Here is a 27,877-nt window from a genome sequence, read left to right as displayed (position 1 = left end):
TTCTATTAGTGACACTGTGCATCTTGTATCAGACGAGGTTCTTTATCATATCCTAGATACATTGAGAATAAAATCTCCTACACTGGCTGTAACAATACTTTTATTAAAATCTTCCACATTAGCTGTTGAAATACTTTTATTAAAAAGTACTAGTACCACCTCGTACATGTGGCTCTTAATACTGACCCATCAGTACAGTTTATGCTGGCACCATGCACACTTTTATGCTGTCTATGGCATGGTAAGACATTCAAGGCTTTATTATACTTATGCTCTAAGCAATCACTTTCCCATGTTACTACTGTTCAAGAAACCTGTGAGTACTCAGCTCTCATTGATGTATGGTGCTTTGTGGTAGTACACATCTATTTTAAAACAATTGTCAATCTGTAATGTTTTAATTTTTGTACAGACCACCTGAAGATGCATCTCTGTTTATGCCAAATTTGTAGTGACTTCTTAATAAAAGTATTTTTACTGCCAGTGTGCAAGATTTTATTCACCTAGTGGAATTCTGGCTACAGTAGTCCAACTTATAAAATAATAGATTCATTGTGTTTTCTGAGGGATTAGGGTGTGAGAATCAGATCACAGTGCATACCTGTATCACACTTAAACCTTTGGCTTGACCATGTTTTTCTTGGGCATGCCACAGCTCATGCATGAGCAAGTTAAGCCTGAAGAGGATCGAATGCCATCACTAGGCATCATTCAATTGATCTCAACAAGTAAGTGGGCTACATTATGCCATTAGTGCTTGTAAAAAAAACCAACAGGTCAGCCGCAACTTTTTGGAGACTTTAAAGTTACTTTAAATACACTTCTGTTATTTACACATACCGTCTGCCTCGTGCTGATGAATTACTTGCAGTATTGGCCGAGGGACAATTCTTTTCCAAAATTGACTTCGTTGATGCCTGCCTGCAGGTTCTATTAGGCAATGCAGTGAAACATTTGCTTGTAGTGAACGCCCCTTTCAGTCTTTATCAGCATCTACATTTAATGTTTGGAGTGGCTAGTGCTCTGGCTATCTTCCAACACCTTGTGGAGCAACTTACAGCAGATTTTCCTAGCTGGATCAATTATCTTGATCATGTTGTACTAGCAGCACTATGATGAAAGAACACTTAAGTAGCCTCCGTTCTCTCTTAACTGCTTTGCAAACTGCTGACATTAAGTTCAATCTTACTAATTCACAATTTTTTAACCCTCTGTTGTGTTATCCCAGTCATTTACAGGGAGGTTTTTGACCCCTGAAACAACATGTCATGGCTATTACGGCTTTCCCTTGTCCAGCCAGTTTGCAGGAACTACAGCTGTTCTTGCTAAAATAGCGTACTGTCACAGGTTCACTCTATGTGCGTCCTCTCTGGCTCACAGTCTGCGCCAGTTGCTTCATAAAACTGATCCTTTCGAGTGGTCATCGTCCTGTGAGCATGTTTGTGGCACCTCAAATTATAAAATTATGTTCTGTACCTTGCCATACAGCCTGCCAAACAGGTAAAATTTAGCCTAGGCCACAGATGTGTCCCAGTATGGGGTGGGGGCATTTCTGACCCATAGTAATGCAGATGACTGTGAGTGTCCTATTGCTTTTGTGTCCAGAATGGTCAACACAGCACAGCAGCACTACTCACAAGTGAAAAAATAAGCAATTGTGATCATTTATGCCTTAAAATAAATTGATGTATTTTTATACCATACAAATTCTGCTTGGTTATAGATCATAAACCTTTAGTTTCTCTGTTTAATCTTCAGCTACTTTATCTGACAAAGCCAGTCACCCCTTTTCACATTGGGGCTTATTTTTGTTGAGATATAATTCCAAGATTCATTTCTATCCTGGCCATTCTGCCAGGGCCATGCCCACACACCCACCCGATGTGGTCTTCGGTTGCTCTGCCAGTTGACCAGCCCCACAAAGACGATACAGCCTGGTCTCTTGATGCCCATATGGTGCTCGCTCTTGTGGGAGGGGACCCAGGGGCTGCATCAGTGCACCTATTTGCATGCAACCACTTTAATAGTACTTGATACAGTTCAAGTATTGTAAGTGTTTCAAGAAAAAAATACTTTCATCATGAAGTTGTTGACACTCAGTTTGCGGCATTCTCCAAACAAAATATAGCTCCATGTCTCACATACAATTGTCTACTTCAGACACCACAACAATGCAGTAGGCCATAAGGCCATGTTCTCTTCTACAAGTGTAGGTACCAAAAATATCCACTTGACAATTCTCCTGGTGTCTGGAGGTTGCTGTAAGTTGTTATGCACAAGGTACCAATGTGTATGCACAACTTGTGTTTATGTTGACAAAGCTGTTATTTGGCCAACCTCTAGCTATATTTCCACATAATACAAAATACTTATAACTGTTTATTTGCATTAATATAAATCCAAGAGGTGTTAAAAGTCTCATTCTGGTGTATTAAAAATATTATTGAATTTTTTCTCGTGAATGAAGGATTCTAACTCTCTCAACAAGTCTAGTTTTTTTTCTGTCTTTTCCATGTGCAGGATTTCCAACTCATCGTCTATAACATTTAACAGGTGACCTGTTTCATGCAGATGATTGGCTGTTGCTGAGTTTTCATAGTTCCTGATATGCAAGCGTCTTTGTATATGACTGAGAAAATTCTTCCTGTCTCTTACAACTCTTAGTTGACTTCTGTGAAGTACTATTAAAGTAGTTGAGTACTGCTATTAGTATTTTCTGTGACCCTGCCAAGACCTTTGTTTATCTGAAGTCTATTCGCAAAATAAAACATTATGATAGTAATGTCTCACTACTCTGTGGGTGGCATATGAATGCAGAGGGCTGTGTTCCTTAATTTAAACACTGTTCATTGCCCTGCTGTTTTCGATAGCTATGTATCGTGGCTGATACATATCACTCCTCTTCCATCTAGCTCCCAAAAAACATTTTATTCTACAAATATGATTTGTTATTATTATTATTATTATTACATCCTCATCCGATTAGAATTTATTGTCTCTGCTTGTAAAAAAAAGTCGTAACTTTAATATATTTCTTTTTTGTTCACATTATGTCGCTAACATTACAACTTCACCAAGTGTGTCTGTCACTACAGTTCGTTATCCTTATGTGATGTCACTGCATGTTCCTAATCACACATTCTCATGCATATCCATAGCAAATTCTAAGTAATTTACAACAAGATTACATAATCCAGCAAAAATTTCTTTATTTGGATAAATATGTTAAGATTTTACTTTCAATTCAAAGTCATAACATTGGTCTTGTAGTGGTCAGCGTATTATATTATTTTGTGGACTTTTTTATTTAGAAAATGGACACTAGTGGTAATCAAATAATTTATATAATTAATGTGCCACTATATTGGTATGTAAACTATACTACTCGATCTTTTTCTTCTGTTGCAGCTGATAAAACAAATAATTTGATTGGGATTTCCGAAACTTTAATAGCAACATCAGCTGCAGGAATATTTTTTGCCTTGCTATCAGGCCAGCCACTTATAATTGTAGGAACAACTGGACCTCTGCTGTTGTTTGATGAGAGTTTATACAGTGTAAGTTACTGTATCCAAATAGTTTTATGTACCAGAATATTACATACATATTTTTTACATAAAAAATTAACTAGTGATACTTGAAATTGTACTTGAATAAATCACACAGCAGTCACATCTCACACACGCGACTGCCATCTCTGGCAGCTCAGACCAGTTCAAACACTGTAAGAGGTGGCAGTTGTGTGTGCATGAGGTGTGTTTTCTTGAGTGTTTTCATTTGCTAAATGTATAACAGTCTTTTTGTTGTGCCTGTTTACAACTCAATATGTCATCTCTACGGTGAGTAGAAATCTATCGTTTTCCTGATATTTTTTATATTACAACCTGGAGTTACCATTTAAAGCCACATTGACTGTTAATTGACTGTGACTGTTTCAAAAACATTAAAAGATTTTTCAGAGACCACTATGAATCACAAAATTTGTTAACTATGTGAATTACTTAATGATGCAACATATTTCGAGATATAAACCTCATTGCAAGTTATAGTGGCAATAAAAAAACATTTAACGAAAGTACATGTGCTGTGGTCATTCTGTGGAGAGAGAATATTCACTTATTACACTTTTGATTTATTCCTGTATGCATGCATGGGACTAACTTAGTGTGACTCTGATGTGGCTATATAACCACCCACCAACATGTAGGTAAGGGATTAGTGTGGCATTCATGTCTTTACAATGTGGAAATGTAAACTATGTTGACGTTATTGCCATATGCGTCCAAATATGACCAATGTGCTATTCTTCTCTTCTTGGCTGCTGAAGGGCAAACACTGGTAGGCATCCAGAATGAGATTTTCACTCTGCAGCGGAGTGTGCGCTGATATGAAACTTCCTGACAGATTAAAACTGTGTGCCGGACCGAGACTCGAACTCGGGACCTTTGCCTTTTGCGGGCAAGTGCTCTACCAACTGAGCTACCCAAGCACAACTCATGCCCCGTCCTCACAGCTTTACTTCTGTCAGTACCTTGTCTCCTACCTTCCAAACTTTACAGAAGCTCTCCTGTGAACCTTGCAGAACTAGCACTCCTGAAAGAAAGGATCTTTGCCTTTCGCAGGCAAGTGCTCTACCAACTGAGATACCCAAGCACAACTCACGCCCTGTCCTCACAGCTTTACTTCTGCCAGTACCTCTTCTCCCACCTTCCAAACTTTACAGAAGCTCTCCTATGAACCTTGCAGAACTAGCACTCCTGGAAGAAAGGATATCCTTTCTTTTAGGAGTGCTAGTTCTGCAAGGTTCACAGGAGAGCTTCTGTAAAGTTTGGAAGGTAGGAGAAGAGGTACTGGGAGAAGTAAAGCTGTGAGGACGGGGCGTGAGTTGTGCTTGGGTAGCTCAGTTGGTAGAGCACTTGCCCGCGAAAGGCAAAGGTCCCGAGTTCGAGTCTCGGTCCGGCACACAGTTTTAATCTGCCAGGAAGTTTCACCGGTAGGCATCCATTGGAGAATGAAGAATGTCTAGGGGGCAGCATGTCTGTTGAAACCCCCCCCCCCCCCCTCCCCCTCCTTCGACCCCAAAAGGGGTGCTGCTGCTTCCTGGTAATGCACATCCCCATATTGCAAACATTATAACACAGAAGTTATGCCAACTCAACTGGGAGACACTGAAGCACCACCCTGTAGTACCATGCACTCCCCATGTAATTATCACACCTTCAGTCCCTTAAAGGGGCCTTGAAGGGCTAACAATTCCTGTTAGGTGAGGATGTGCAACAGACAGCTATGGAGTTCTTCACGCAGTAGGACACGGTGTTTTACCAAACAGGTATCTCAACCTGGTGTGTCGGTGAGATGATTGCTTCAATGCTCAAGGTCATTTTGCCTGATTGGCATACTGATTATGGACTGTACGGCCTTTGAATGGAAACTTTTTGATCATCCCTTGATTATGAAGGCATACAGTCACTTTCATCGTTTACAGTTTCCCGCCAGTAACAAGTTCTAATTGACATACAAGTTCTCCTAGTGTCTTCTGTTGATACAGTCATTGTCCTGTTGTACAGTTTCCTGTCACTAGTAAGGTCTGCATGGAGTACAAATCTCACCACCTTCTTTAGCTTTCTCACCACTTTTCTGTCATTATTCATGCCAAATCTTCTCCTCTCTACCGAATGCTTTCTTCGGCTCCTTTTAGAAGCTTGTCTCTTGACCTTCCCATTGGTATCATGCCTTCTACCACCATCTCTTGTGACTTCATAGTTAGGTACCCTCCTTTCGTCCATTCTCTTCACATGCCCATATCCCGATCTTATCTTGCACGGGTGTCATATGTTTTATCTCCCTAACACTTTTATTTCTCATCTTTTCTGTTTTTGTTACATCTGTTAAACTTGTCAAGAACTTCATTTCGTTTGCTTCTATCTTACTTTTTCCTCTTGTTTTCATGATCCAGGTTTCTGCTGCAAATAAGACAGTTGCCACATAATATGTCTTGTATTATTATTATTATTATTATTTATTTATTTTATGGCCTTCATTGGACCACTGTAGTCAAAAATACAAATTTCTAAACAAGTTGTTACACATGGATACAATTTGGTTCGACAATAACGTAATATACACTCCTGGAAATGGAAAAAAGAACACATTGACACCGGTGTGTCAGACCCACCATACTTGCTCCGGACACTGCGAGAGGGCTGTACAAGCAATGATCACACGCACGGCACAGCGGACACACCAGGAACCGCGGTGTTGGCCGTCGAATGGCGCTAGCTGCGCAGCATTTGTGCACCGCCGCCGTCAGTGTCAGCCAGTTTGCCGTGGCATACGGAGCTCCATCGCAGTCTTTAACACTGGTAGCATGCCGCGCCAGTGTGGACGTGAATCGTATGTGCAGTTGACGGACTTTGAACGACAGCGTATAGTGGGCATGCGGGAGGCCGGGTGGACGTACCGTCGAATTGCTCAACACGTGGGGCGTGAGGTCTCCACAGTACATCGATGTTGTCGACAGTGGTCGGCGGAAGGTGCACGTGCCCGTCGACCTGGGACCGGACCGCAGCGACCCACGGATGCACGCCAAGACCGTAGGATCCTACGCAGTGCCGTAGGGGACTGCACCACCACTTCCCAGCAAATTAGGGACACTGTTGCTCCTGGGGTATCGGCGAGGACCATTCGCAACCGTCTCCATTAAGCTGGGCTACAGTCCCGCACACCGTTAGGCCGTCTTCCACTCACGCCCCAACATCGTGCAGCCCGCCTCCAGTGGTGTCGCGACAGGCGTGAATGGAGGGACGAATGGAGACGTGTCGTCTTCAGCGATGAGAGTCGCTTCTGCCTTGGTGCCAATGAAGGTCGTATGCGTGTTTGGCGCCGTGCAGGTGAGCGCCACAATCAGGACTGCATACGACCGAGGCACACAGGCCCAACACCCGGCATCATGGTGTGGGGAGCAATCTCCTGCACTGGCCGTACACCACTGGTGATCGTCGAGGGGACACTGAATAGTGCACGGTACATCCAAACCGTCATCGAACCCTGCGTTCTACCATTCCTAGACCAGCGAGGGAACTTGCTGTTCCAACAGGACAATGCACGTCCGCATGTATCCCGTGCCACCCAACGTGCTCTAGAAGGTGTAAGTCAACTACCCTGGCCAGCAAGATCTCCGGATCTGTCCCCCATTGAGCATGTTTGGGACCGGATGAAGCGTCGTCTCACGCCGTCTGCACGTCCAGCACGAACGCTGGTCCAACTGAGGCGCCAGGTGGAAATGGCATGGCAAGCCATTCCACAGGACTACATCCAGCATCTCTACGATCGTCTCCATGGGAGAATAGCAGCCTGCATTGCTGCAAAAGGTGGATATACACTGTACTAGTGCCGACATTGTGCATGCTCTGTTGCTTGTGTCTATGTGCCTGTGGTTCTGTCAGTGTGATCATGTGATGTATCTGACCCCAGGAATGTGTCAATAAAGTTTCCACTTCCTGGGACAATGAATTCACGGTGTTCTTATTTCAATTTCCAGGAGTGTATTTAGGTAATATAATTATTAGAGGCTATTCTTATATGAAAGGTGTTTTGCTGTTCTGTCTGCCCAATATTTCTTCATTCTTTCAGATATTTTCTTTCTTTCTTCATCGGAGACAATTCTTCCTGTACTCCTTTTATTGATTTTCATTTGTAGTCTGGTTTGCGGGTCTTTCAGTATTCTGGTTTTCTCTGTCTTGTTTTTTAGGTCATCTACTGTAATTTGAAGTTCTTTTATATCTTCCTTAGTTTCTGTGATCCATTTAATGTCGCTTTTGCTATTCCACAATTTTTGTATTATTTTTGTTTTCTGGAGTTCTCATCAGATGTCCAAAGAATGAGATGCGTTTCTTCCTGATTGTGCTCATGACTGGTTCTATTTTCTTATATACTGTTTCATTTGATGCTATTCTCCAATGTCCATTTATTTTATACTGTTTATTTATACATGTCCTAATTATTCTTCTTTCTATTTTTAGTATTCTGTCAATTTCTGCTGTATTAGTTGTTTTGAAGATAGTTTCAGCTGCATACGTTATTTCTGGTTGTGTAACTGTTTTATAGTGTTTTAATTTTGCATCTCTAGATAGGCTTTTTTTGTTGTATGTAGTTTTGGTAATGTAATTTGCATAGTTCAGTTTTTTTATTCTATTTTGCCATGATGGCTTCTCATTTAGATTGTATGTTATTATTTCGCCTAAATATTTAAATTTATCAACAATTTTGATTTCCTGTTCTCCTATTGTAATTTTGTTTGCAAGTGGTGGATCAGTTAGCATAATCTCCGTTTTTTCAAATGATATTCTAAGGCCTACTTTCTCTGCTATTTCTTGTAGTGATTTCACTTGTTGCCTGGCTTCTTGAAAGGTGTTGGCTAGGAGAGCAAGATCATCGGCGAATCCCAAGCAGTTTAAGCTAATATCATCTTTTGCACTTCCAATTCTTATCCTCTTTGGATTGTCCTTGTACCATTCTCTCGTTATGTATTCCAGTGCACAGTTGAAAAGTAATGGTGATAGGCAGTCACCTTGTCTTAAGCCTGTTTTTATGAGGAATGGTTCCGAAATTTCTCCTCTAAAGTTCACTTTTGATTTGGTGTTGGTTAGAGTGAGTTGTATTATTTTAATTAGTTTTGGATGGAGTCCTAGATTTCTTAAAATTTTTAATACTGAAGGTCTGTGGAGACAGTCATATGCCTTCTTAAAATCTACAAATGTTATTGCCAGAGGTTTGTTCCGTTTTTTGTAGTATGCCATAATCAATTTTAAACTAATTATCTGCTCTGCACAGCTTCTGCATGGTCTGAAACCTCCCTGATATTCCCCTAGCTCCTGTTCTAATTGCTCCTTGATTCTTTCATATAAGATCTTGGATAGAATTTTATATGTGCAATCTAGGAGAGAGATTCCTCTGTAGTTGCCTGGGTTGCTCTTATCTCCCTTTTTGTATAGTGGGTGGATGATAGCTGTGGTCCAATGTTCGGGAAATTGTTCTGTTACCCAAATTTTTGTTAGAGCCATGTGTAAGGAGGTCTTGACTGTGTCACTTGCATATTTCCACATTTCAACAAAAACCGGATCTTCTCCACATGCCTTATAATTTTTTTGTTCTTTAAGAATTTCTTCTACTTCTTGGAAAGTTGGAGGGTCTAGTTTGTTAGGTTTGGTTTTTATTGGGGTATTTATGTTGATTTGTAAGGGTTCTTCGGGTTCTTCGCAATTCAGAAGTTTGTAAAATGCTTTTGCCATGATTTCTGCATTTTCCTTGTTACTGTGTGTCATTCTTCCATCTTCATCTTTCAGTATTAGTGTAGGGGCCTCATATTGTTGTAGTTGTTTCCCAAAGATTTTGTAGTAGTTCCTGGAGTTGGTTTTATGATAATTACCTTCTATAGACTTTATAATAACTTTATGAAATCCTCTCTTGATTCTTCTAATATTTTGAGTGAATTTTTTTCTTTCATTTTTTAGGTTGATGGCATTTTCTTCAGTTTTATGTGTTTGAAACTTTAGCCATGCTTGGTGTCTATCTTCATGGAATTTGTCACATTCTGATGTCCACCATGCATGTTTCCTTCGTGGGTTCAAGGGAGCTAGATTCTCTGCTTCTTTTTTAAGATTAGGCACTAGTTGTTCTAGATCATCTGTTAATTTGATGGTTTGTGTTATTTGTTGGTACTTATTATTTTTAATTAGCTGATGTGGGTCAAACCTCCTTTTTATTTTATTAGATTTTCCGGTCCTCTTCTTTAACGGTGTGAATTTCATTTTAATTTTAACCATATAATGGTCTGAGCCTGTGTCTACTCCTCTCAGTACTTTAACATTGTGGATCTCCTTATGAAAATTTTAGTCCATACAGACATGGTCTAGCTGCCACTCGCCCTTCCTCCAGTCTGGATGTTTCCATGTTTTAAGTTTACTTGGCTTCCTCTTAAAGTACGAGGGCCGTTCAGAAAGTAACCTCCGGTTGATTTAAAAAAATACACCAAGTTAAATAAACATATTTTAATATATACATCTTACAACTACATCTTTGCACTATTTTTCTACATAGTCTCCATAGCGATTGAGGCACTTATCGTATCTCTTCACAAGCTTTGAAATTCCTTCTGCATAAAAATCACCCGCTTGTGCCTGGAGCCAGCCTGTGACCGCATCTTTGAGCTCTTCGTCGTCATCAAACCGCTGTGACCCGAGCCATTTCTTCAAATGCATGAAGAGGTGATAATCACTTGGCGCCAGGTCTGGGCTGTAAGGTGGATGGTTGATAACGTCCCACTTGAAGGACTCAAGAAGGGCCGTTGATCTGCGAGCAGAGTGAGGACGGGCGTTATCGTGCAAACAAACGATACCGGAAGTCAGCATACCACGGCGTTTGTTCTGTATAGCCCGTTGTAACTTTTTTTATTGTTTCACAGTACACGTCTTGATTAATGGTCGTACCACGTTCCATGAATTCAACCAACAACACCCCTTTGGCATCCCAAAACACCGTTGCCATCAGTTTTCTGGCAGAAAAATCTTGCGAGGCTGTTCTTGGTTTGGTAGGCGAATTTGAATGTGCCCACATCTTTGATTGTTCTTTTGTCTCAGGGTTCACGTACTTAATCCAGGTTTCGTCACCGGTCACGATTCTGTTTAACAATGGTTCTCCTTCGTCCTCATAACGTGACAGAAAGTCTAATGCAGAGGCCATTCTTTGAGTTTTGTGGTGGTCGGTAAGAATTTTGGGCACCCATTGTGCACAGAACTTACGGTAACCCAATCTTGCTGTCACTATCTCGTACAAGAGAGTCTTAGAAATCTGTGGAAAACCAGTAGACAACTCCGACATTGAGAAACGGCGATTTTCACGAACTTTTGCATCAACTGTCTGAACGAGTTCGTCAGTCACCAATGATGGTCTACCACTCCTCTCTTCATCATGAACGTTTTCTCGTCCACTTTTAAATAAACGTACCCATTCACGGACAGCTCCTTCACTCATAACTCTCGGTCCGTACACGGCACAAAGCTCACGATGAATAGCTGCTGCAGAATATCCTTTGGCTGTAAAAAACCTTATGACAGCACGCACTTCACATTTGGCGGGGTTTTCTATTGCAGCACACATTTCAAACTGCCACAAAAACTAAACTAGCGCAGGTACGACGTTCACTCGACCACGGCTTGATGCCGACTGACCTGTTGAGTGCGTGAACGCACAGATGGCGTCGCTACTCCCCCCACAACCCGCACTGTGACCAATCGGAGGTTACTTTCTGAACCGCCCTCGTATGTTGATTTAGATATAAGGTTGTGTTCTCTGCAGAGTTCTACAAGTCTTTGACCGTTTTTGTTTGTAAATTTATGTGGACTCCATTTTCCAATTATATCTTTATATTTCCTTCTTTTCCCAACTGAGCATTGAAATCTCCCAATAAGATTTTTACATTCTTTTTATTTACTCTGTTCACAGTTTGTTCTAGAAGGTCCCAAAATTTATCTACCTCTTCCTTTGTTTTTGTTAGACAATTTTTTTCATTTGTTGGGGCATGAGAATTTGTTATTGTATAGGTTTTATTCATTGCTTTAAAGCTTAGAGTCGCAATTCTTGGTGATATGTCTTGTATACCACCTTTTACTTTTCAGGGTAACTTCTGTATTCCATATCATTCCTCCCAAATTCTTCTTAAAGCTGTTAACTTGCCTTGCACTTTTACTTATCTATTTGTCATTTCTCCTATTTTCCTGCATTATGCTACACAGGCATCTGGAACCTTCCTCATTTCCAGCAGCTCCCTGCCCAGTCTCATGTTTACTAATGTCCGTCCTTTTTCCATGTTGTGTCCACCTGTTCACACTTCTTTCCATTACATTTTAGGCTATACTCTTGCACAGCTTAAGAAGTTGATAGTCGCTTTTATGTTAGCAAGAGAGGTAATGATGAGAAACATAGCATATATGAATGTAATACCACCAACGACTTGATAATGCATATTGGATGTTAGTATGTATATCAGAGACATGAAGGAGAGAAAAGAAACAGAGGATCAATAGAGGTGACTAAGAGCCTGGAAAGTAAAAGAAGCATAGTTAGGAGAACAATATGAGCGGAAGATAAGAAACAAATTCCTGCTGGGTGAGCTACAAACTACGGAAGAATTGTGGAGTTCTAAGAGCACATGGTAAAGGAGTGTGTGGAAGAAGTGGTAAAGGATGAGGTACAAGGAAACACCTTATTTCTGGAATTCTGAAGCTAAAGAAGTATATTTAAGTAAAAGTATGTCATTTTGAGTATGGATTCAACATAGGACAATAGAGGCAAAGGAGCAACATAAAGTGGGAAAGAAGAAGTCACTAAAAGTGGTAACTGAGTAAAAGAGAAAGTGGGTGGAAAAATGGCCAATAATGGTGGAACAGAATACCAAAGGAAATAAGAAAATATTCCATGGAACAATCAGAAATAAATAAAGAATTTCAGAGAATGTAAGAATAGTTTACAGGAAAGAAGTAGAGGAGGAGTATGACCTCAGAGAACTGTGGAGTGCATATTTTGATGATTTGCTGAGTATTGGAAGAAGGCAAAAATATGAAAGAGAGAAAAGGTGAACCAAAAATGGCAAATGATCTAATATAGATAGAAGTGGATGGAGGCATTAAAGAACATGAAAGGAGGAGTGGCATTGTAGTTGGATGAACTAAATGTAGAAATCGCCAGAGCAGCAGAAGAGGCAAGGATGTATTGATTGTATGGTAATGAGGACTCTGCATGGCTGGGAAATGGAAAGCTCAAAGAATTTTTTAAAAAACTTTAGGGTCATTACTCTTATGTGACACTGAGTGAAAACGTTTGAAAATGTGCTGGAGAATGGTGGAAAAGCAGCTGAGAGAAGAATAGCATGGTTTCAGGCCAGTCAGATGCACAGTAGATTTCATACTTGCAGCAAAACAGCTTTCTGGAACATCACCATGAGCATGGGAGAAATGTACTGGAATGAGAGAAAGCATATGGCACTAAGAATGAGAGAAGATAATACAGGGTGGCTACAAGTGGTAAGTGAAATAGGAGAGAGGATGACAGTGGTGGTAGACACCAAGGCGGAAGTACCAGAGCAGTCATATGTTTGGGAAGAACTTCAGGAAACCATACAGTAAACATCAGTAATTAAATTCTCAAAGAGACAGACAGGCTGGCTAGTACTCATCTTTAGGAGATGCAATTCCCATTACAATTGAGTTAAATTTGGCTGTCATAGTTTGCTCAACTGTTAAGTCTGTCTTCATGGAGAGAAAAGAGGAATTTATTTGGAAAGAGGGGAGAGTGTGGAAAGTCGTTTAGATCCTTGTTTAAGAGGGATTTTGTAGGAGTATCCTCTTGCCTGCTGTCTTACTGAGTGACATCCGATGCCTCTGCTTCATTTGCTTATCCTTTGTGATATTTCCTCCTCTTCTCTTCTCTGCCCAAACTACTCGAAGCATTTACTCTTTTTTTCCATGAGGAGGGAGACTATTATTCTGTAAGCCAGGAGTGCTGTTATTTATTTTTATGTTTTTTGTATGAACTGTACCATGAGTTGCACCTGCTGAAGCCAAGTCCTACACAAGTGGTTTGTCTCTTTGTGAAATTAATAATTTTCTACATACTATTTTCCTTTTTATACAGTAAATATTAAAATATGGAAATAAGTTGAAGTTTACAATAGTGTTCTGAAAGACGCAATATTCTAAAACAATTTACCCTAAAAGTACAATTTCTTCCACTGTGCAAGTCATCTTGATGTAACTGTCATCTGTGCATTGAAATGTAATAATCTTTCATCTTTTCCACAAAAATGGTATTTATTATCAAAATTGTTTTCTTCACATTCAAATAATTCATTTTTGAATAATACATTATTAATTTTTCAACAGTTCTGTGAGACAAATGGCCTTGAATTCCTCACAGTGAGGGTATATATTGGATTCTGGCTAACAGTCATTGCATTGGTCGTTGTTGCCTTTGAAGGAAGTGTTATGGTAAAGCTCTTCACAAGATTCACCGAGGAAATATTTGCAGCTCTAATATCAGCACTGTATATAGTTGAAAGTGTAATGAAACTGATTAAGGTTAGTATGCAGTCACAGTATAAGATATTGGTAACGCATTATTCAGTAAACTAAGATATTGGTAACTCATTATTCAGAAAACTAGATCGGAGGACAGAAAATGATGTACCCAAAACCACTGTTATGATATTCTTATTCAAATGATTTCAAGATTTTAAATCTCATTCGCTAATTTTCATATATAATTTTTTTGTGTAACTGGTAGTTAGACAGAGTAGTTACACTGTGCAGCATCAGTTTGCTTTTTCATTTTATGTTAACAGGTATGTGGAAATTTGAAATATGCTGTATCTATCCCAGCAACCATTAAAATTATATTCGTTTATTTAAGGTTGTAATCTCTATAAATTGCATGGAAAGACATGAGGGCTTGATAATCCACTTAAAAGCTATAACTAAGTAAATGTTGTGCCTTATCCAAAGGCATTCCTTTCATATTTTTGGCAGAAAATTATGGGTTCCTCTTTCTACCAAAATCAAAACACATAAGCTGTCTTTTATTTATTGCGGTATGTTTCCATGGATCTATTTCTGCGTAGTAACACATAGATGTTGAGAAAGTACTTATCATCAAAAGAAAATCATGAATAAAAATAATTTTTACAGGATTTTGAATAATAAAACAAATGAAAATAATAACCAACTGTTCAGCCAGTTGAGAAAAAAAATAAAGAAAAAATTAAACAATTAATTCATCTTAGACAAACCATCTCAAGAATTAAAAAATGTAATTCATTATTATGTTTGTATCATTAAGGAACACAAACAAAGATTTAGAATAAAAATTAGAAAATAATAGTAATAGAAAAGCACAATCATTCAGTTCTAATTATACTCACAAACAGAGGTTAAGATACAATTTCCAGATATTATCTAAACAGTTCTTTATTAAGTGAAAAAAGGCCATCTCCTAACTTGCAGAACACAAATTAATGTAATTAAAGCAGCAAGATACATTACAGAAGGTATACACAGAATTACAGGGAAAATAATGTTAAATATCTTTGCTAAAGAATGCATCTAGAGAATATAAACTTTTTTTTGAAGCAAGAACTCCTTTACCTTACTTTTAAATAATATATTGTTACCTCATCGACATTTAATATTACTTGGCAGTGCATTTATGCTTTTTGTGCTTGTGTACTTTACACCTTTTTGCACCCTAGACAAATTTATCAAGTCACAGTGTATGTAACATTTCCCTCTTGTGTTACGATGATGGTATGACTTGCTCATTTCATACTGAGAAGGACTGGAAGCATCTCATCTCGTGATTGAAAGAGATATTGTGGGGTAGTGGTTTGTATCCCTATTTGCTTAAAAATATTATGACATGATGTTCTTGGAAACACTCCACACAAAATTTGGATTACCGTTTTCTGAGGTGCAAAAACTTTTTTCTACAGTGGTGAATTGGCCCAAAGATTATTCCATGACACATAAGTGTTTGAATGAAAGTAGCCAAATTTGGTAGATTTTGAGTCATTGATGTCCCCAGTTTTGGCAATTATCTGGATAGCAAATGTTGCTGAGCTTAGCCTTTTCATGGTTTGGTGCATGTGGTGTTTCCACTTGAGCTTGTTGTCTATATGGATGCCTAAGAATTTTGAACAGTGTACCCTCTGTATATGCTCGCTCTCATGTGCAAAGTTTATTTCCTGTGGGCTTTCGTGATCAGAATGGAAATAAATGTAATTGGTTTTTCAGAGGTTTTTTGACTGAGAATTTGCTGTGAACCAATCCAGAACATCTGCGAGTATTTGATTGGCATTTAGGTTGGTGGATGTTTTAACTGTCTGTCGCAATACTTGCTTTGTTTGGGAACAGAAGTGGGTCATTAATATACAGTAAAACTCTCCTTTTTACACTTTTCAGTGGACTGACCCAAAAAAGTGTAAAGTGCAGGAAAGTGTAAGATAAAGGAGGGCACAGGAAACACAGTGAGTGAAAATGGAGTGAAAATGAATAAATTCCTCTTATTTTCACTCTCTTTATATTGTTCAAATTATGAAATTAAAACAATGTAAATGATGGAAACGCATATTTGTGTGGGTGTGAGCACTCGGCCAGTGCCTTCGTGATAATCACAAAGGCAGTGTCTGTGTACTGGAACACACAAACACGCACATATCAATCATGCCTGGTAGTGTAAACAAAACACGAAAGCAAAAGTCTTCCATGAAACCACGTTAAAAAGATATTCATGTTCCAATATCAGACTTCTTACTGATAATCATTATAAAATTGTAGTAAATGAAAGTTGCAACACAATTGTGATTTAAATGACAAAACTGGCAATCTTTACAGGCAGAGAACAATAGCCACGAAATCTACATCTTGTTGCTTACTAGGAGGTCACTCAGTTCTGGGACGTACTGGGTGATACAGAGGGTGGAAACTGTCTTCATATTACTTAGCATCTTGAGGAGGAATGCTCATGTCTGCCATTAGGTTGTACCAGCCAAATACTATACACCTAGTATGGAATAGTGTATTTCACACAGCAGTAACAATGATTCATGAAAGCCATTTTCAAAAGCAGTGTTTATTCATACAAATGACTATGAAGTTAAATTAAAACTGTTGTAATACACCATAGTGAGTGGAAGGAAGGTTGCTATTAGAGTCACTCTCATCAGATCTGTGCTTATCATTGAGGCAGTGACTCAATATACCTTCCCACCCTTCCATACATTGCAAACCTTTAATACAGGTGGCCATGACCAAACACACTGACAATGAAAATCTTGCTTACCATGCTAATGCTACATTATGTGATTAGTAACTTTGCATGTACAGTGTGTTTACTGCTTTGCTCCAAGGCTGATTTTGAGCAGGAATATGATGCACTTCTTGCAGAGCTCTGTGTGAAATTCAGTGTTAAAGGTCATGATAATATCAAAGAAAACTTAATATGTGGGAAATTTGTAACATGGGAAAGTAGTGTATTTAGAGAATAGGACTTCTGTTGGGACTGACGAAAATGATCATTAAAAGTGGGAAAACATAAAATAGAGGAATGTAAGTATAGGGTTTTACTGTACATGAGAAATAGCAGGGAACCCAGGACAAAACCTTGTGGAACTCTTTATGTTCTGTCCCCCAGTGGAACTCTGCCTCTTCTATCTGCATATTGTTACCATCTAACACTATTTTCTGTTGTCTGTACCATGGATAGGATTTGAGCCAGTTGCCCATTTGTCCTCAGATTCCATAGTGGCATGCTTTTTCTATAAGTATTCTGTGATTGACACAGTCAAAGGCCCCAGACAGGTCACAAAATATGCCAACAGACAATGTCTTCTAGTCAGGGCATTCCAGAATGTTATTGGTAAATGAAAATATGGCTTTGGTTGTGGAGATACCTTCTCTGAATCCAAAATGGTTTTTGCTGATTACTGGAAAGTTTTTAGATGATTGACTATCCTTGTATAAATTAATTTTTTAAGGATTTTAGAAATTGCGGTCAGAAGAAAGATAGGACGATAGTTTGTAATGTCCAAGGCATTGTCTTTTTTTTTTTTAGAGGGGTTTTACAAGCATACTTCATCCTGTCAGAGAAGATACCTTGTATGAGGGAGACATTGGATAGGTGAACTGGGACTTTACTGAATGTATTGCTGTAGTATTTAGCAGTTTGCTGGAAATATTGTTGCCACCAGCAGAATTTTCATTTCTTAAAGAAATTGAAGTTCCTTACTTCCTGTATGGTTATAGAGGCTATACCTATCTGCTCTAAATAATTAGGGAAATGGTCTTTCACTATTTTTATGGCCTTTTGTAAGGAGTTACTATGTTCTGTTTTCTCAACAATATTTAAATAGAGCCCATAAAAAATTTTGCCACACTCTCTTGATTACGAACTAGTCTACCTTCAGAGAACAGTGTTTTGAGTCCTACTGGGGAAATTTTCACCAGTCTCACTCCTTACCACACCCCTACAGTTTTGATTTTGTTACTATATTTATTAATTTTGGAACCTATTTACAATTTTTTTTTACTTCTGAATAACCTTACTTATTATTTTAGAATATTTCTTATAGTGATTTAACTACATCTACATAGGTAACTCTGCAAGCCACCAAATGGTTTGTGGCGGAGGGCCGCAAGCCACCATATGGTGTGTGGCAGAGGGTACCCTGTACCACCAATTGTCATTTCCTGTCCTGTTCCACTCGCAAACAGAGCGAGGGAAAAATGACTGTCTATATGCCTCTATGAGAGCCCTGATTTCTCGTATTATCTTCAGGGTCCTTATGCGCATTGTATGTTGGTGGCAGTAGAATTGTTTGGTAGTCAGCTTCAAATGCTGGTTCTCTATAGTTTCTGAATAGTGTTTCTCAAAAAGTGCATCGTCTTCCCTCCAGTAATTCCCATTTGAGTTTCCAAAGCATCTCCATAGCACTTACGTGTTGTTTGAACCTACCGGTAGCAAGTCTAGAAGCCTGCCTCTGAGTTGATTTGATGTCTTCCTTCAATCTGACCTGTTATGGATCCCAAACACTTAAGCAGTACTCAAGAGTAGGTCACACTAGCAACCTATATGAGGTTTTCTTTGCAGGTAAACCACTTTCCTAAAGTTCTCCCAATGAAGCAAAGTCAACCATTTGCCTTCCCTACAACAGTTTTCACATGCTCATTCCATCTCATATCGCTTTGCAGCATTACACCCAGATATTTAAACCACTTGACTGTATCAAGTTGAACATACTGTATCCGAGCTTTACAGGTTTGATATTGTTACTCATCTGTGTCAACTTACATTTTTCCACATTTAGGGCTAACTGCCATTCATCACACCAACTAAGGTTGTCTGAATTTTTTGAGGTGACATACAGCTTTTGTTTCCTTTTGCATGAAATCTTAATAGCAGTGGTTGTCCAGGGCTTTCTGGTGAGTTTTTTGGTTTCGGTCTTACATATCCTTTTTGGGAAGATGCTTTCAAATATCAGTGCCACTTCATTACTGAAAAGATTGTGCTTGAACTTAGCATTATTTAAATTATAAACAGATCTCCACTCTATGCCTTGGAGATATGATTTAAAAGTCTGGATAGTTTCATCATGAATTATCCTAGCTAATTTCTAGTCGGGGTCACTTTCATTCTCATACATACTCAACTGTTAATAGTGAGTATTTGCCCATCAGGGAGACCATTCAGATTTTGTCTGGTAATTGTATCACCCATTTTGGTCTAGTCTATGAATTAGTGTGCTTGTACATGAGGTTATTCTAGTAATTAGTGTAACTATAGAAACAATGTTAAATGTGGACATCAGATTTTTTAGGTTCCATCTGTTGCTACTGATACAAGAGAATTAATTGAAGACATTTCTATGGCACACTTCCAAATGTTGTTCCAAACAATAATTCTGCACATCATATGCTCTGCATTTCACATTGTTTTTTACTCAGATGCCAGCACCACCTTTTCCTTTATATTTTCTACAGATTGATCTAGCTAAGTAGTAATTATTTATCACAAGTTTTTCAATACCAGAATTAATATAGTGTTCACTAAAGGACAGAACATAGGCATAATCTATACCTTGTGGCTCATAGACTTTGGTTATGAGTTCTTATACCTTGCTGCAGAAGGCTCTAATGTTTTGTTAATAAATTGCCAGTTTTTGTTTTGCAGTTACACAGTCTTCCGTAAAAAATACATTTCAGTTGAAGATCTGAACAAAGTACTTTTCACTACCCAATTCTTCAAGTTGGTCTGTTTCCACACACTGAAAGCCTGGGAAGATGCATTTTTTTCATGTTATTCCACCACCCAATTGCCCAGTGTATTCTGTCTACACCCATTCCTACAATTTTCTTCTGTTGTGGTACACTCTTTGTTCAACTCCGAGTGTCCCGAGGTCACATTGTTCATTGCATATGCGATGAAGTCACAAATTATAGTTAGTAGATGATTTTTCGATGCTAGTTGAGGTGAAGGCCTTAATTGTGTAAAGTTCTCTACCAGATCTGTATACTTTGATCCTATGAATATTCTCCAAACTGTTGCAGATTTGAGAAATATTGGTTACTGTTGATAGTCCTTGGTCAGCGTAATATGAGCTAAGATGCCCATCTTATTGATAGCTCTTTTTATTTCATGCACATCACCTCTAGGGTGACCATATTTCATTTTCAAGTGATGATTTTGGCAGATGTGGATATACGGTTTGTGTAATTTTTGCATCCTTTTCCTCCTGGAATATAATTTGATCATTTTTGATGAAGTTTTTTGATGCAGCGCACAAAAATTTTTTACTGTAGAGGACATAATATACCGGGTGAGTTTCTAACTATTGCCACCTAGAATAACTCCAAAAGTGTGATGGTAGCTGAAAAGTTTGTGGAACAAATGTTTCATGGGACAATGGAGGCCATAATATGATGTTGGTTTTTTGTTGCTGGGTGAGGTCGCATCAGAGATATGAAGGTCAACTTTGTTTTTTAAATGGGATGCTTTAGTTTGGTACTTATTTTCTGACAGCAGCTATCGAGATGAATCCATTGATGTGTAACAGTAAGGTCTTTGAAGGTCAAAGAGGTCAAAAAGGTCGTATGAATGTCCATTTAGGTGTTTGAAGTGATGACCATTGGTATCAATGCGGTGCTGCAATCTTCTTATCATGGATTGAGTGGTATTCCTTATCACTTTGGCACTTATAGAAGCACATGCTCTGACAGTTCTCTCTCGTATATTGTGCTAATAGTAAATATTCGCTGAATATGGCGTATCCACCTAACATGCCATGGACATGCAAACACCATTCGATGGTTTCACAATACAACACTAACAGGAACAGTAAGACTAGAATCATCGAATCAAGTGAATGTGAATGGTGTATTCCTTTGAAGAACAAGTCGATATGCTTCTCATTTATGGAGAATGCCAATGAAATTCAGTGAGAGCTAGCTACTTACAAACTGAAAGATATCTTCAATGTACTCACCCTACTCGTTGTACATTTAAATATGTGTATGATAAATTGAGAACAACTGGATCTTTAACACATCCGATTACTAACCAGCAAACGGAATTTGGTACTCTTGTCACTGTGCTTCAAGATCCTTGTATTAGTTCATGTCAAATTGCAAGGGAATCTGGCATTATCAGTCTCCACCAAGAAATAACTGGTATGGATTGCATGTGTCACACTGAATTCTGCTGATGGGCTCAACTTCAGATTCAGAGGGATGACACATTTATTAATTTGATTTTATTTACTGATGAGGCTACATTCACAAACCATGTAAATGTTAATTTGTATGACAAGCCTTATTGGGCAACTGAAAATCCATGTTGGCTTTGGCAAGTTGCACACCAAAAGCCGTGGTCAGTGAATGTTTGGTGTGTGATTCTGGAGGACAGAATTATGGGCCCCTACTTGATTGGAAGAAAACTTAATGGTAGGAAGTACACCACATTTCTGCAAGAAATATTAGATATGTTATTGGAAAAAATACCTTTAGGAACAAGGAACAGAATGTGTTATTAATACAATGGGTGTCCGACACATTTTTTGCTGATGGCTTAAAATGAGGTGTAGAAACAATTTCATATCACTGGATTGGATGTAGAGGAGATGTGTCATGGCCGGATTGTTTGCCGGACTTGAAACGCCTCTAGATTTTTTCTTGTAGGAATTAAAAACGTTCGAACTACACCTGAAGATATGCAAGAGAGAATTGTCAGAGCATGTGCTTTGATAAGTGCCAAAGCGATAAGGAATACCACTCAATCCATGATAAGAAGATTGCATCACTGCATTGATACCAATGGTCATCACTTCGAACACCTTCTGTAAATGGACGTTCATGCCACCTTTGTGACTTTCGTTGACCTTCAAAGACCTTACTGTTACACATCATTGGATTTGCCTCAATAGCAGCTATCAGAAAATAAGTACCAAACTGTAGCATCCCATTTAAAAAAACAAAGTTGACCTTCATATATCTGAAGCAACCCCACATAGCAACAAAAAACCAACGTCATATTGTGGCCTCTGTCGTCCCATGCAACTTTTGTCCCACAAACTTTTCAGCTCCTATCATACTTTTGGAGTTATTCTTGGTGGAAATAGTTAGTGACTCACCCTGTATATGCTGTATTTGAGTAGTGAGCAGCATGCATTGGAGTACTAGTATTAGTAATGTTATCTTCGGCCACTATATGCGCTTCTCCTTCGTTACTTCCACTTTCAGCCTGCTTGGTGGTCTTTAGTCTATTACATTCACTTCCAGTCTTTTTGATCCTCTCAGCTACTACTTTGTTTTCCTCCATTGATCTGCACACAGTTTCTTGCAGTGTGTTAATAGTTTCAACAAGTTTGGATTTTTCATGGCGCATCACACATTACACGCTTACATTTTGTACCAGATGGTTTTTTGCTGTAGTTTTTTTGTGTAGCATAAGACTTGAAACTTTCTGGTGCACTGCTTTTACATTTCTACAAATATAGATACATTCTGAAAATCCCATTGCAGATGCTTCCTTTTGCAGTGAACAGTACAGTTTGGCTGGTTGCCTTCAAAAATGGTATTTGACAATATTACACTAAGGTGGCTGCAGCAAAGCAGACCATAGTTGTGCTGGGATAACAGTCATGTTGTTTTGTGTGTGTAACAGTAAATGTCAGTCATTGCTCCATGATGTGGACTGTAGTCCTCAGTTGAAGAGGCTGAAACTCGAACATGTGCTAGAAATGTCCGAATATGTGGTCTTGTAGCCATCTCAAGTGGTTATACATCCATGAGCTTTTCACTGAGATGCTCTCTGGCCATTATAAACTGACTGCTGTGTGGTCTCTGTGCTCATCCTTTTATGACTATGTAGAGAAATCAGCAGTAGCTGAACAGGCATTGGAAAATGGACATAACATTGCATTAGTGACACCTCTCTCAACAGGTAACCTAATGTTTTCTAAAGGGCATAATTACAGGATTTATAGAGATCACAACTCTGACAACACATCAATAAAGACAGCAATTGCAGCTGAGCTGGTGATCATGAGGGTAAAGCAGACAATGTGGCAGACTCAGGTCGGAGACATTGTCTTATTCAAGGGCTGTGCAAAAAGCATCTGACTTTTATTTATGAAACTACTCTTTATTCATATACAGTTGTTTGACACTAGCCACATTCAAAGAAATCCCCTTCAGTTTCTATCACCTCTCCCAATGCTGCTGCCACTGCTGGAAGCATCTCTGGAAAGCCTCTTTTCATATGGTGCACAGCTGCTCCATCAAATACGGCATAATGTCTTCCGTGTTCTGAAATCTGTTTTCTTCCATAGTCTTTTTCAGTTTAGTGAAAGCCAGAAGCCACTCAGTGCCAGGTCAGGAGAATAAGGAGAATCACAAATCACAGCTATGTTGTGTTTGCCCAAAAAACTCTGAATTAATTGAGAATGGTGAGTGGGTGCATTATCATGGTGAAAGTGCCAACTGCCTGCTGCACACAATTCTGGCCATTTATGTCTCACTGCTTCACAAAGGTGATGTAGAACCTCTTGTTAGCACTTCGAATTGACGTTAGTATCATGTGGGGCATAGTTGTGTTGGACCATGACATTGGAGTAAAAAAAGATTTTCAGCATGGCTTTCACATTGCTGTGGACATGCCTTATTTGTTTTGGTCTCAGGGAGGATGGACACTTCCATTGCAATGACTCATACTTCATTTCTGGGTCATACCCATGAACCCAGCACTTGTCAGCTGTTATCACTGTGTTAAGTCAGTCGGGATTACTGCTCACAGTATCCATCATGTCCTATGCGATTTCCGAATGAAATTGCTTCTGTTCCCTTGTTGGCATCTTTGGCACAAATTTTAGTGAGATCCTCTTTAGGTCCAATTGTTCCATTAAAATGGAATGAATTGACCTCACTTTAATTTTAATGTCAGCTGCAAGTTCTCTAGTCATGATTCATCTAGCCTGCATCACCAGTGTCCTTGTGAGATCAGTTAACAACTTCATTTGCAAATGTTGATGGCCTACCTGAACTTACTGATGAGCAGCCATCTCCAAAGCAGTTGTACCCATTGCTTCATCCCAAAACAGTTGTCGATTCTTGCAGATTGTTTCAACTTGAGAATCGTTCAACCTAAAACAAAATTTGATGCAATGATTTGGCCCACTTTTTCCACAATTTGACCACAACACGAAGTCCGATGACTAACACTTACCATATTTTATGGACTATAAGATGCTATGTACTTAATTTTTGAGCGGTTTTTTTAATTACATTTTTACCATTTTTATTATTAGATTGCAATGTCAGACTAAAAAAAAAATTCAGTTTATAAAACCAAAATGACCTTTAAAATTCCTGAAAATCTTGATCAGAACTTTTCTCTTCTTCTTCTTCTTTTTCTTTGTTGTCATTATTGTTCTCTTCATATATAAGACAATTTTCACTGCCATTGAGTGCATTACTTGTGCTGCACTTCTTGAAAGATTTAATGATTATGTTTTCTCTCACTGTAGACCACAACTGTTTTATCCACTGACACCCTTGTTTGATTGTAGGTCATTTTTAAGCACCCCTTGGCACGAATTCATGTTGGGTTTCATCCATCATCTGTTTGTTCCATTTCTCTCTCATATATACTTTAAATGGTTTGTGTATTGAGACATCAAGAGGTTGCAGTTGTCAAGTAAGTCTTCTCAGAATAACAGCAAACTCTGTATTTCCCTGTCTCAATTTCTCTTTCACAGAATTTTACAAATGACTACTAAACTGATCCAAAGCAAGAAGAGAACTCTTCTTCAGTAACACATCTTTCCTACTCTCCGACAATTTGTTAATCCATAATTTCATACCAGCCTTGTCCATCTAACACTTATCATGTACATGAGCAACAACTCTTGGTGGTATTTCAGAAGGTTTTGCCATCGTTTTGCTCTTAAAAATGATGATTGGATTGTGTTTAGTACTGTCAGCACGCCATGAAAGGACAACAATATAGTATTTTTTGCCTGTCCAAGTATTTTTATAGTTACAGTTTTGGCACATTTGAAGCCAACCGTTATATTACATCAAATGGCAGAGCAGTTTCATCCATATTCACTATTTGCCATAGTTCCACACTGGTTGTCTTTCGATGCTAAATAATAAAGCGATGGAAAAACATTATCTCTTCATATTCTAATGGCATTTTCTCAGATATTTTGGTTTTGATTTGCATGCTTAGTCCATGGCACCATGACACTTCATAAACCTGTGGCACCAGCCAACTCCACCATTGAAGTCTGTTAAGTTCCACTGTAGTGCTAGCTTACGAGTATGTGTTTGAATTATTTTCAATACCACTTTGATGGTGTCCTTGAATCAATTTCGTTACATTATCTTCTAGATATGCCATTTTGAATTCCGTCCTCTATTTGCACTTTTAGTCTTCCTCATTTCTTTCAGTTCTTCTTTCCTAGCTCGCCAATAAAATAATAATAATTATTATTATTATTACTTTTTTTTTCTAGGTTCAAAATGCCACTTAGCTACTCTGTTTCCATGTTCTTCTGCGTACCTTATTACTTTCAATTTATAGCCCACGTCATAAGAAAACCTTTTATTTTCTCCATTATGAAACTAGTCACTAAAAAAATATTGTACTTTACTGATACCACAGATCATTTTCAATTCAAGTTAACTGGCACTGTAGGCTGCAATGACGCATCATAGGCTAGACAGTGTCCTGGGTTTGTGATAGCGGAGTGGGAGGGAGAGAGTGTTAGCAGGCTTATGAATCCCTGCAACTCATGCTCATCACATAGATGCACTGCTGCTGTCATTTGAATCCAATGTTACCAGATAGAGATAGGTTTCTCGTGGCATGAAATATATGACCATTTTTAAGATTGGCAGGAAGTTTAAATCAAACACTGGAAATTTTTGTATTAATTTTGAGTTTAAGACTCCATCTGAATTTTGAAGGCAATTTTTCAAGGAAAAAAGTCTGTTTTATAGTCCATAAAATGTGGTACACATGTTTATTTATCAACAGCTATCCAGTCACCAGTGGTTTCCAGAATGATGAAAAAATCAAGCACGTGCACAACATATGCCCAGTGTGTACGTGCCCCGACATTGTTGGTTTTAACAATAAAAAAAAATTAGGTCGTATACTTTTGGAACAGCTCACATATAGTGATGGACTGAACAACAGTGATATCACAGCCAATACAATGGCTATATAAGTCAAAGTTAGTAATCACAGAGTAGTCGCCACTTGACAGTGGCTGAGGAGCACTCAGTTGAAAGCTTGCGGATGGATGACCACTTAATGTAGCTGGACAGCCGAGAAGATTTTTGTATTGGAAATGGTTTCCACTATCTATTGGAAACAGAAGGACATACATTTCATTTCTTGGCCACCTCCTTCTGAGTTCTATTTGCTTTTTGCCTGTCAAAAGCCCTCCATTCCCATTTGGTTGTACCCGATGTATTCTTGCACTTTTACTCCACCAATTGCTATCTTACTCTCAAAAATTCAACTATCTACACTGTACAGATGATGGTCCTCATTTTACCATCTTAATGATCATTTTGTTTAATCATAGTGAAGTCATTTTGGGCTTGTATCAAAATCATGGTTCTTTAACAACATTATGAGAAGGAAAGTTGCCACCCACCATATAGCAGAGATGCTGAGTCACAGATAGGCACAACAAAAAAGATTTTCACAATTAAAGCTTTCAGCCATTGGCCTTCGTCAACAACAACAACAACAACAACACACACACACACACACACACACACACACACACACACACACACACATGCACACACACACACACACACACACACGACTGCAGTCTCAGGCAACTTTCCTTCTCATAATGTTGTTGTTACATTCCTTCCTGGATTTTTCCATTGTTTGATTCCTGGTTCTTTAAACATTTATGACTCATGTGGTTTACAGTTTATCCATTGGGGGTATCCATCTAATGTACAGCTTGTTTTTCTTCCTGTGAAGATGATCACTGTAACCAAAACTGTTAGAAAACAAATTTGTACAGCTGATGGCAAATATGTAATTCTTCAAATTCATGACAGCTGTATTGAGTCTCCTCATTAAAATGTTAGCTATCACCAGTTGTCAACTGTGAATCATGTGTCACTGATAGGTCTAAGAGCCCAGAACAGAGGAGACAAGGACCAGGAAGAACTCAGGGTAATACACCCCCCAAACAACAAGATTATGGTTATTGTCACCTCCGGTGTTCCATGTCAGGGGGAAGCAAGTGCAAAAGGATAGGCATTTTGTTAATGATTGTCAACTAGAATGGGTCTTCCATAGTTGTACGCCTTCATGAAATGGCAGCAAGGAATAAGAATGATTACCTCTTGCACTCTATGCACATGCCAGGAGGCCTCATTTAACATTATGGGGAAGACACTCTGGCAGCCTGTGGAGGTACAAGGTGCAGATAGTGGTACACATTGGAATAGACAATGCTTGCTGAATTCAGACTTGGATCTCTGACAAACTGGCAGAGGAAGTTGAGAAGATCAGGCTTTCTCAGGAAAATTCAATAAAGCTCAGAACCTGCATCATTATCCTCAGTACTGATCACACCTCTTAATTCAGAAGTAAGTGGATGGCTTGAACCCAAGATTTCAAATATTATTTGACAAGCTGGTCTGTAACTTCTTAGACTTGAACTATAAAGCTGTGCAGTGTGGGTTCAACACAAATGGCTCTGGATTGCACTACATTTCAGAGGTCGCTGCTAAGGTAG

The 27,877-nt window shown here is 38.8% G+C and overlaps 1 protein-coding gene and 1 non-coding gene across 3 annotated transcripts in view; one reads left to right on the top strand and one right to left on the bottom strand.

Annotated features, from left to right (window-relative positions):
- LOC124612475 (band 3 anion transport protein) overlaps positions 1 to 27,877 on the top strand; it is an 860,143-nt gene that overhangs the window by 762,627 nt on the left and 69,639 nt on the right. For both annotated transcript variants that reach the window (XM_047140708.1, XM_047140709.1), the window contains 2 exons: positions 3,409 to 3,557; positions 13,938 to 14,132. In XM_047140708.1, coding sequence (XP_046996664.1) covers positions 3,409 to 3,557; positions 13,938 to 14,132 — 344 coding nt within the window. The remainder of the gene's footprint in view (positions 1 to 3,408; positions 3,558 to 13,937; positions 14,133 to 27,877) is intronic.
- On the bottom strand, positions 4,416 to 4,490 carry Trnal-caa. The gene has a single exon. It is a non-coding gene; the product is annotated as a tRNA-Leu (tRNA).

Source organism: Schistocerca americana, chromosome 4, assembly GCF_021461395.2.
Source record: "Schistocerca americana isolate TAMUIC-IGC-003095 chromosome 4, iqSchAmer2.1, whole genome shotgun sequence".
Taxonomy (NCBI): Eukaryota; Metazoa; Arthropoda; class Insecta; order Orthoptera; family Acrididae; genus Schistocerca; species Schistocerca americana.
The sequence above is the reverse complement of the archived record's forward strand: the minus strand, read 5'-3'. Positions and strand labels throughout refer to the sequence as shown.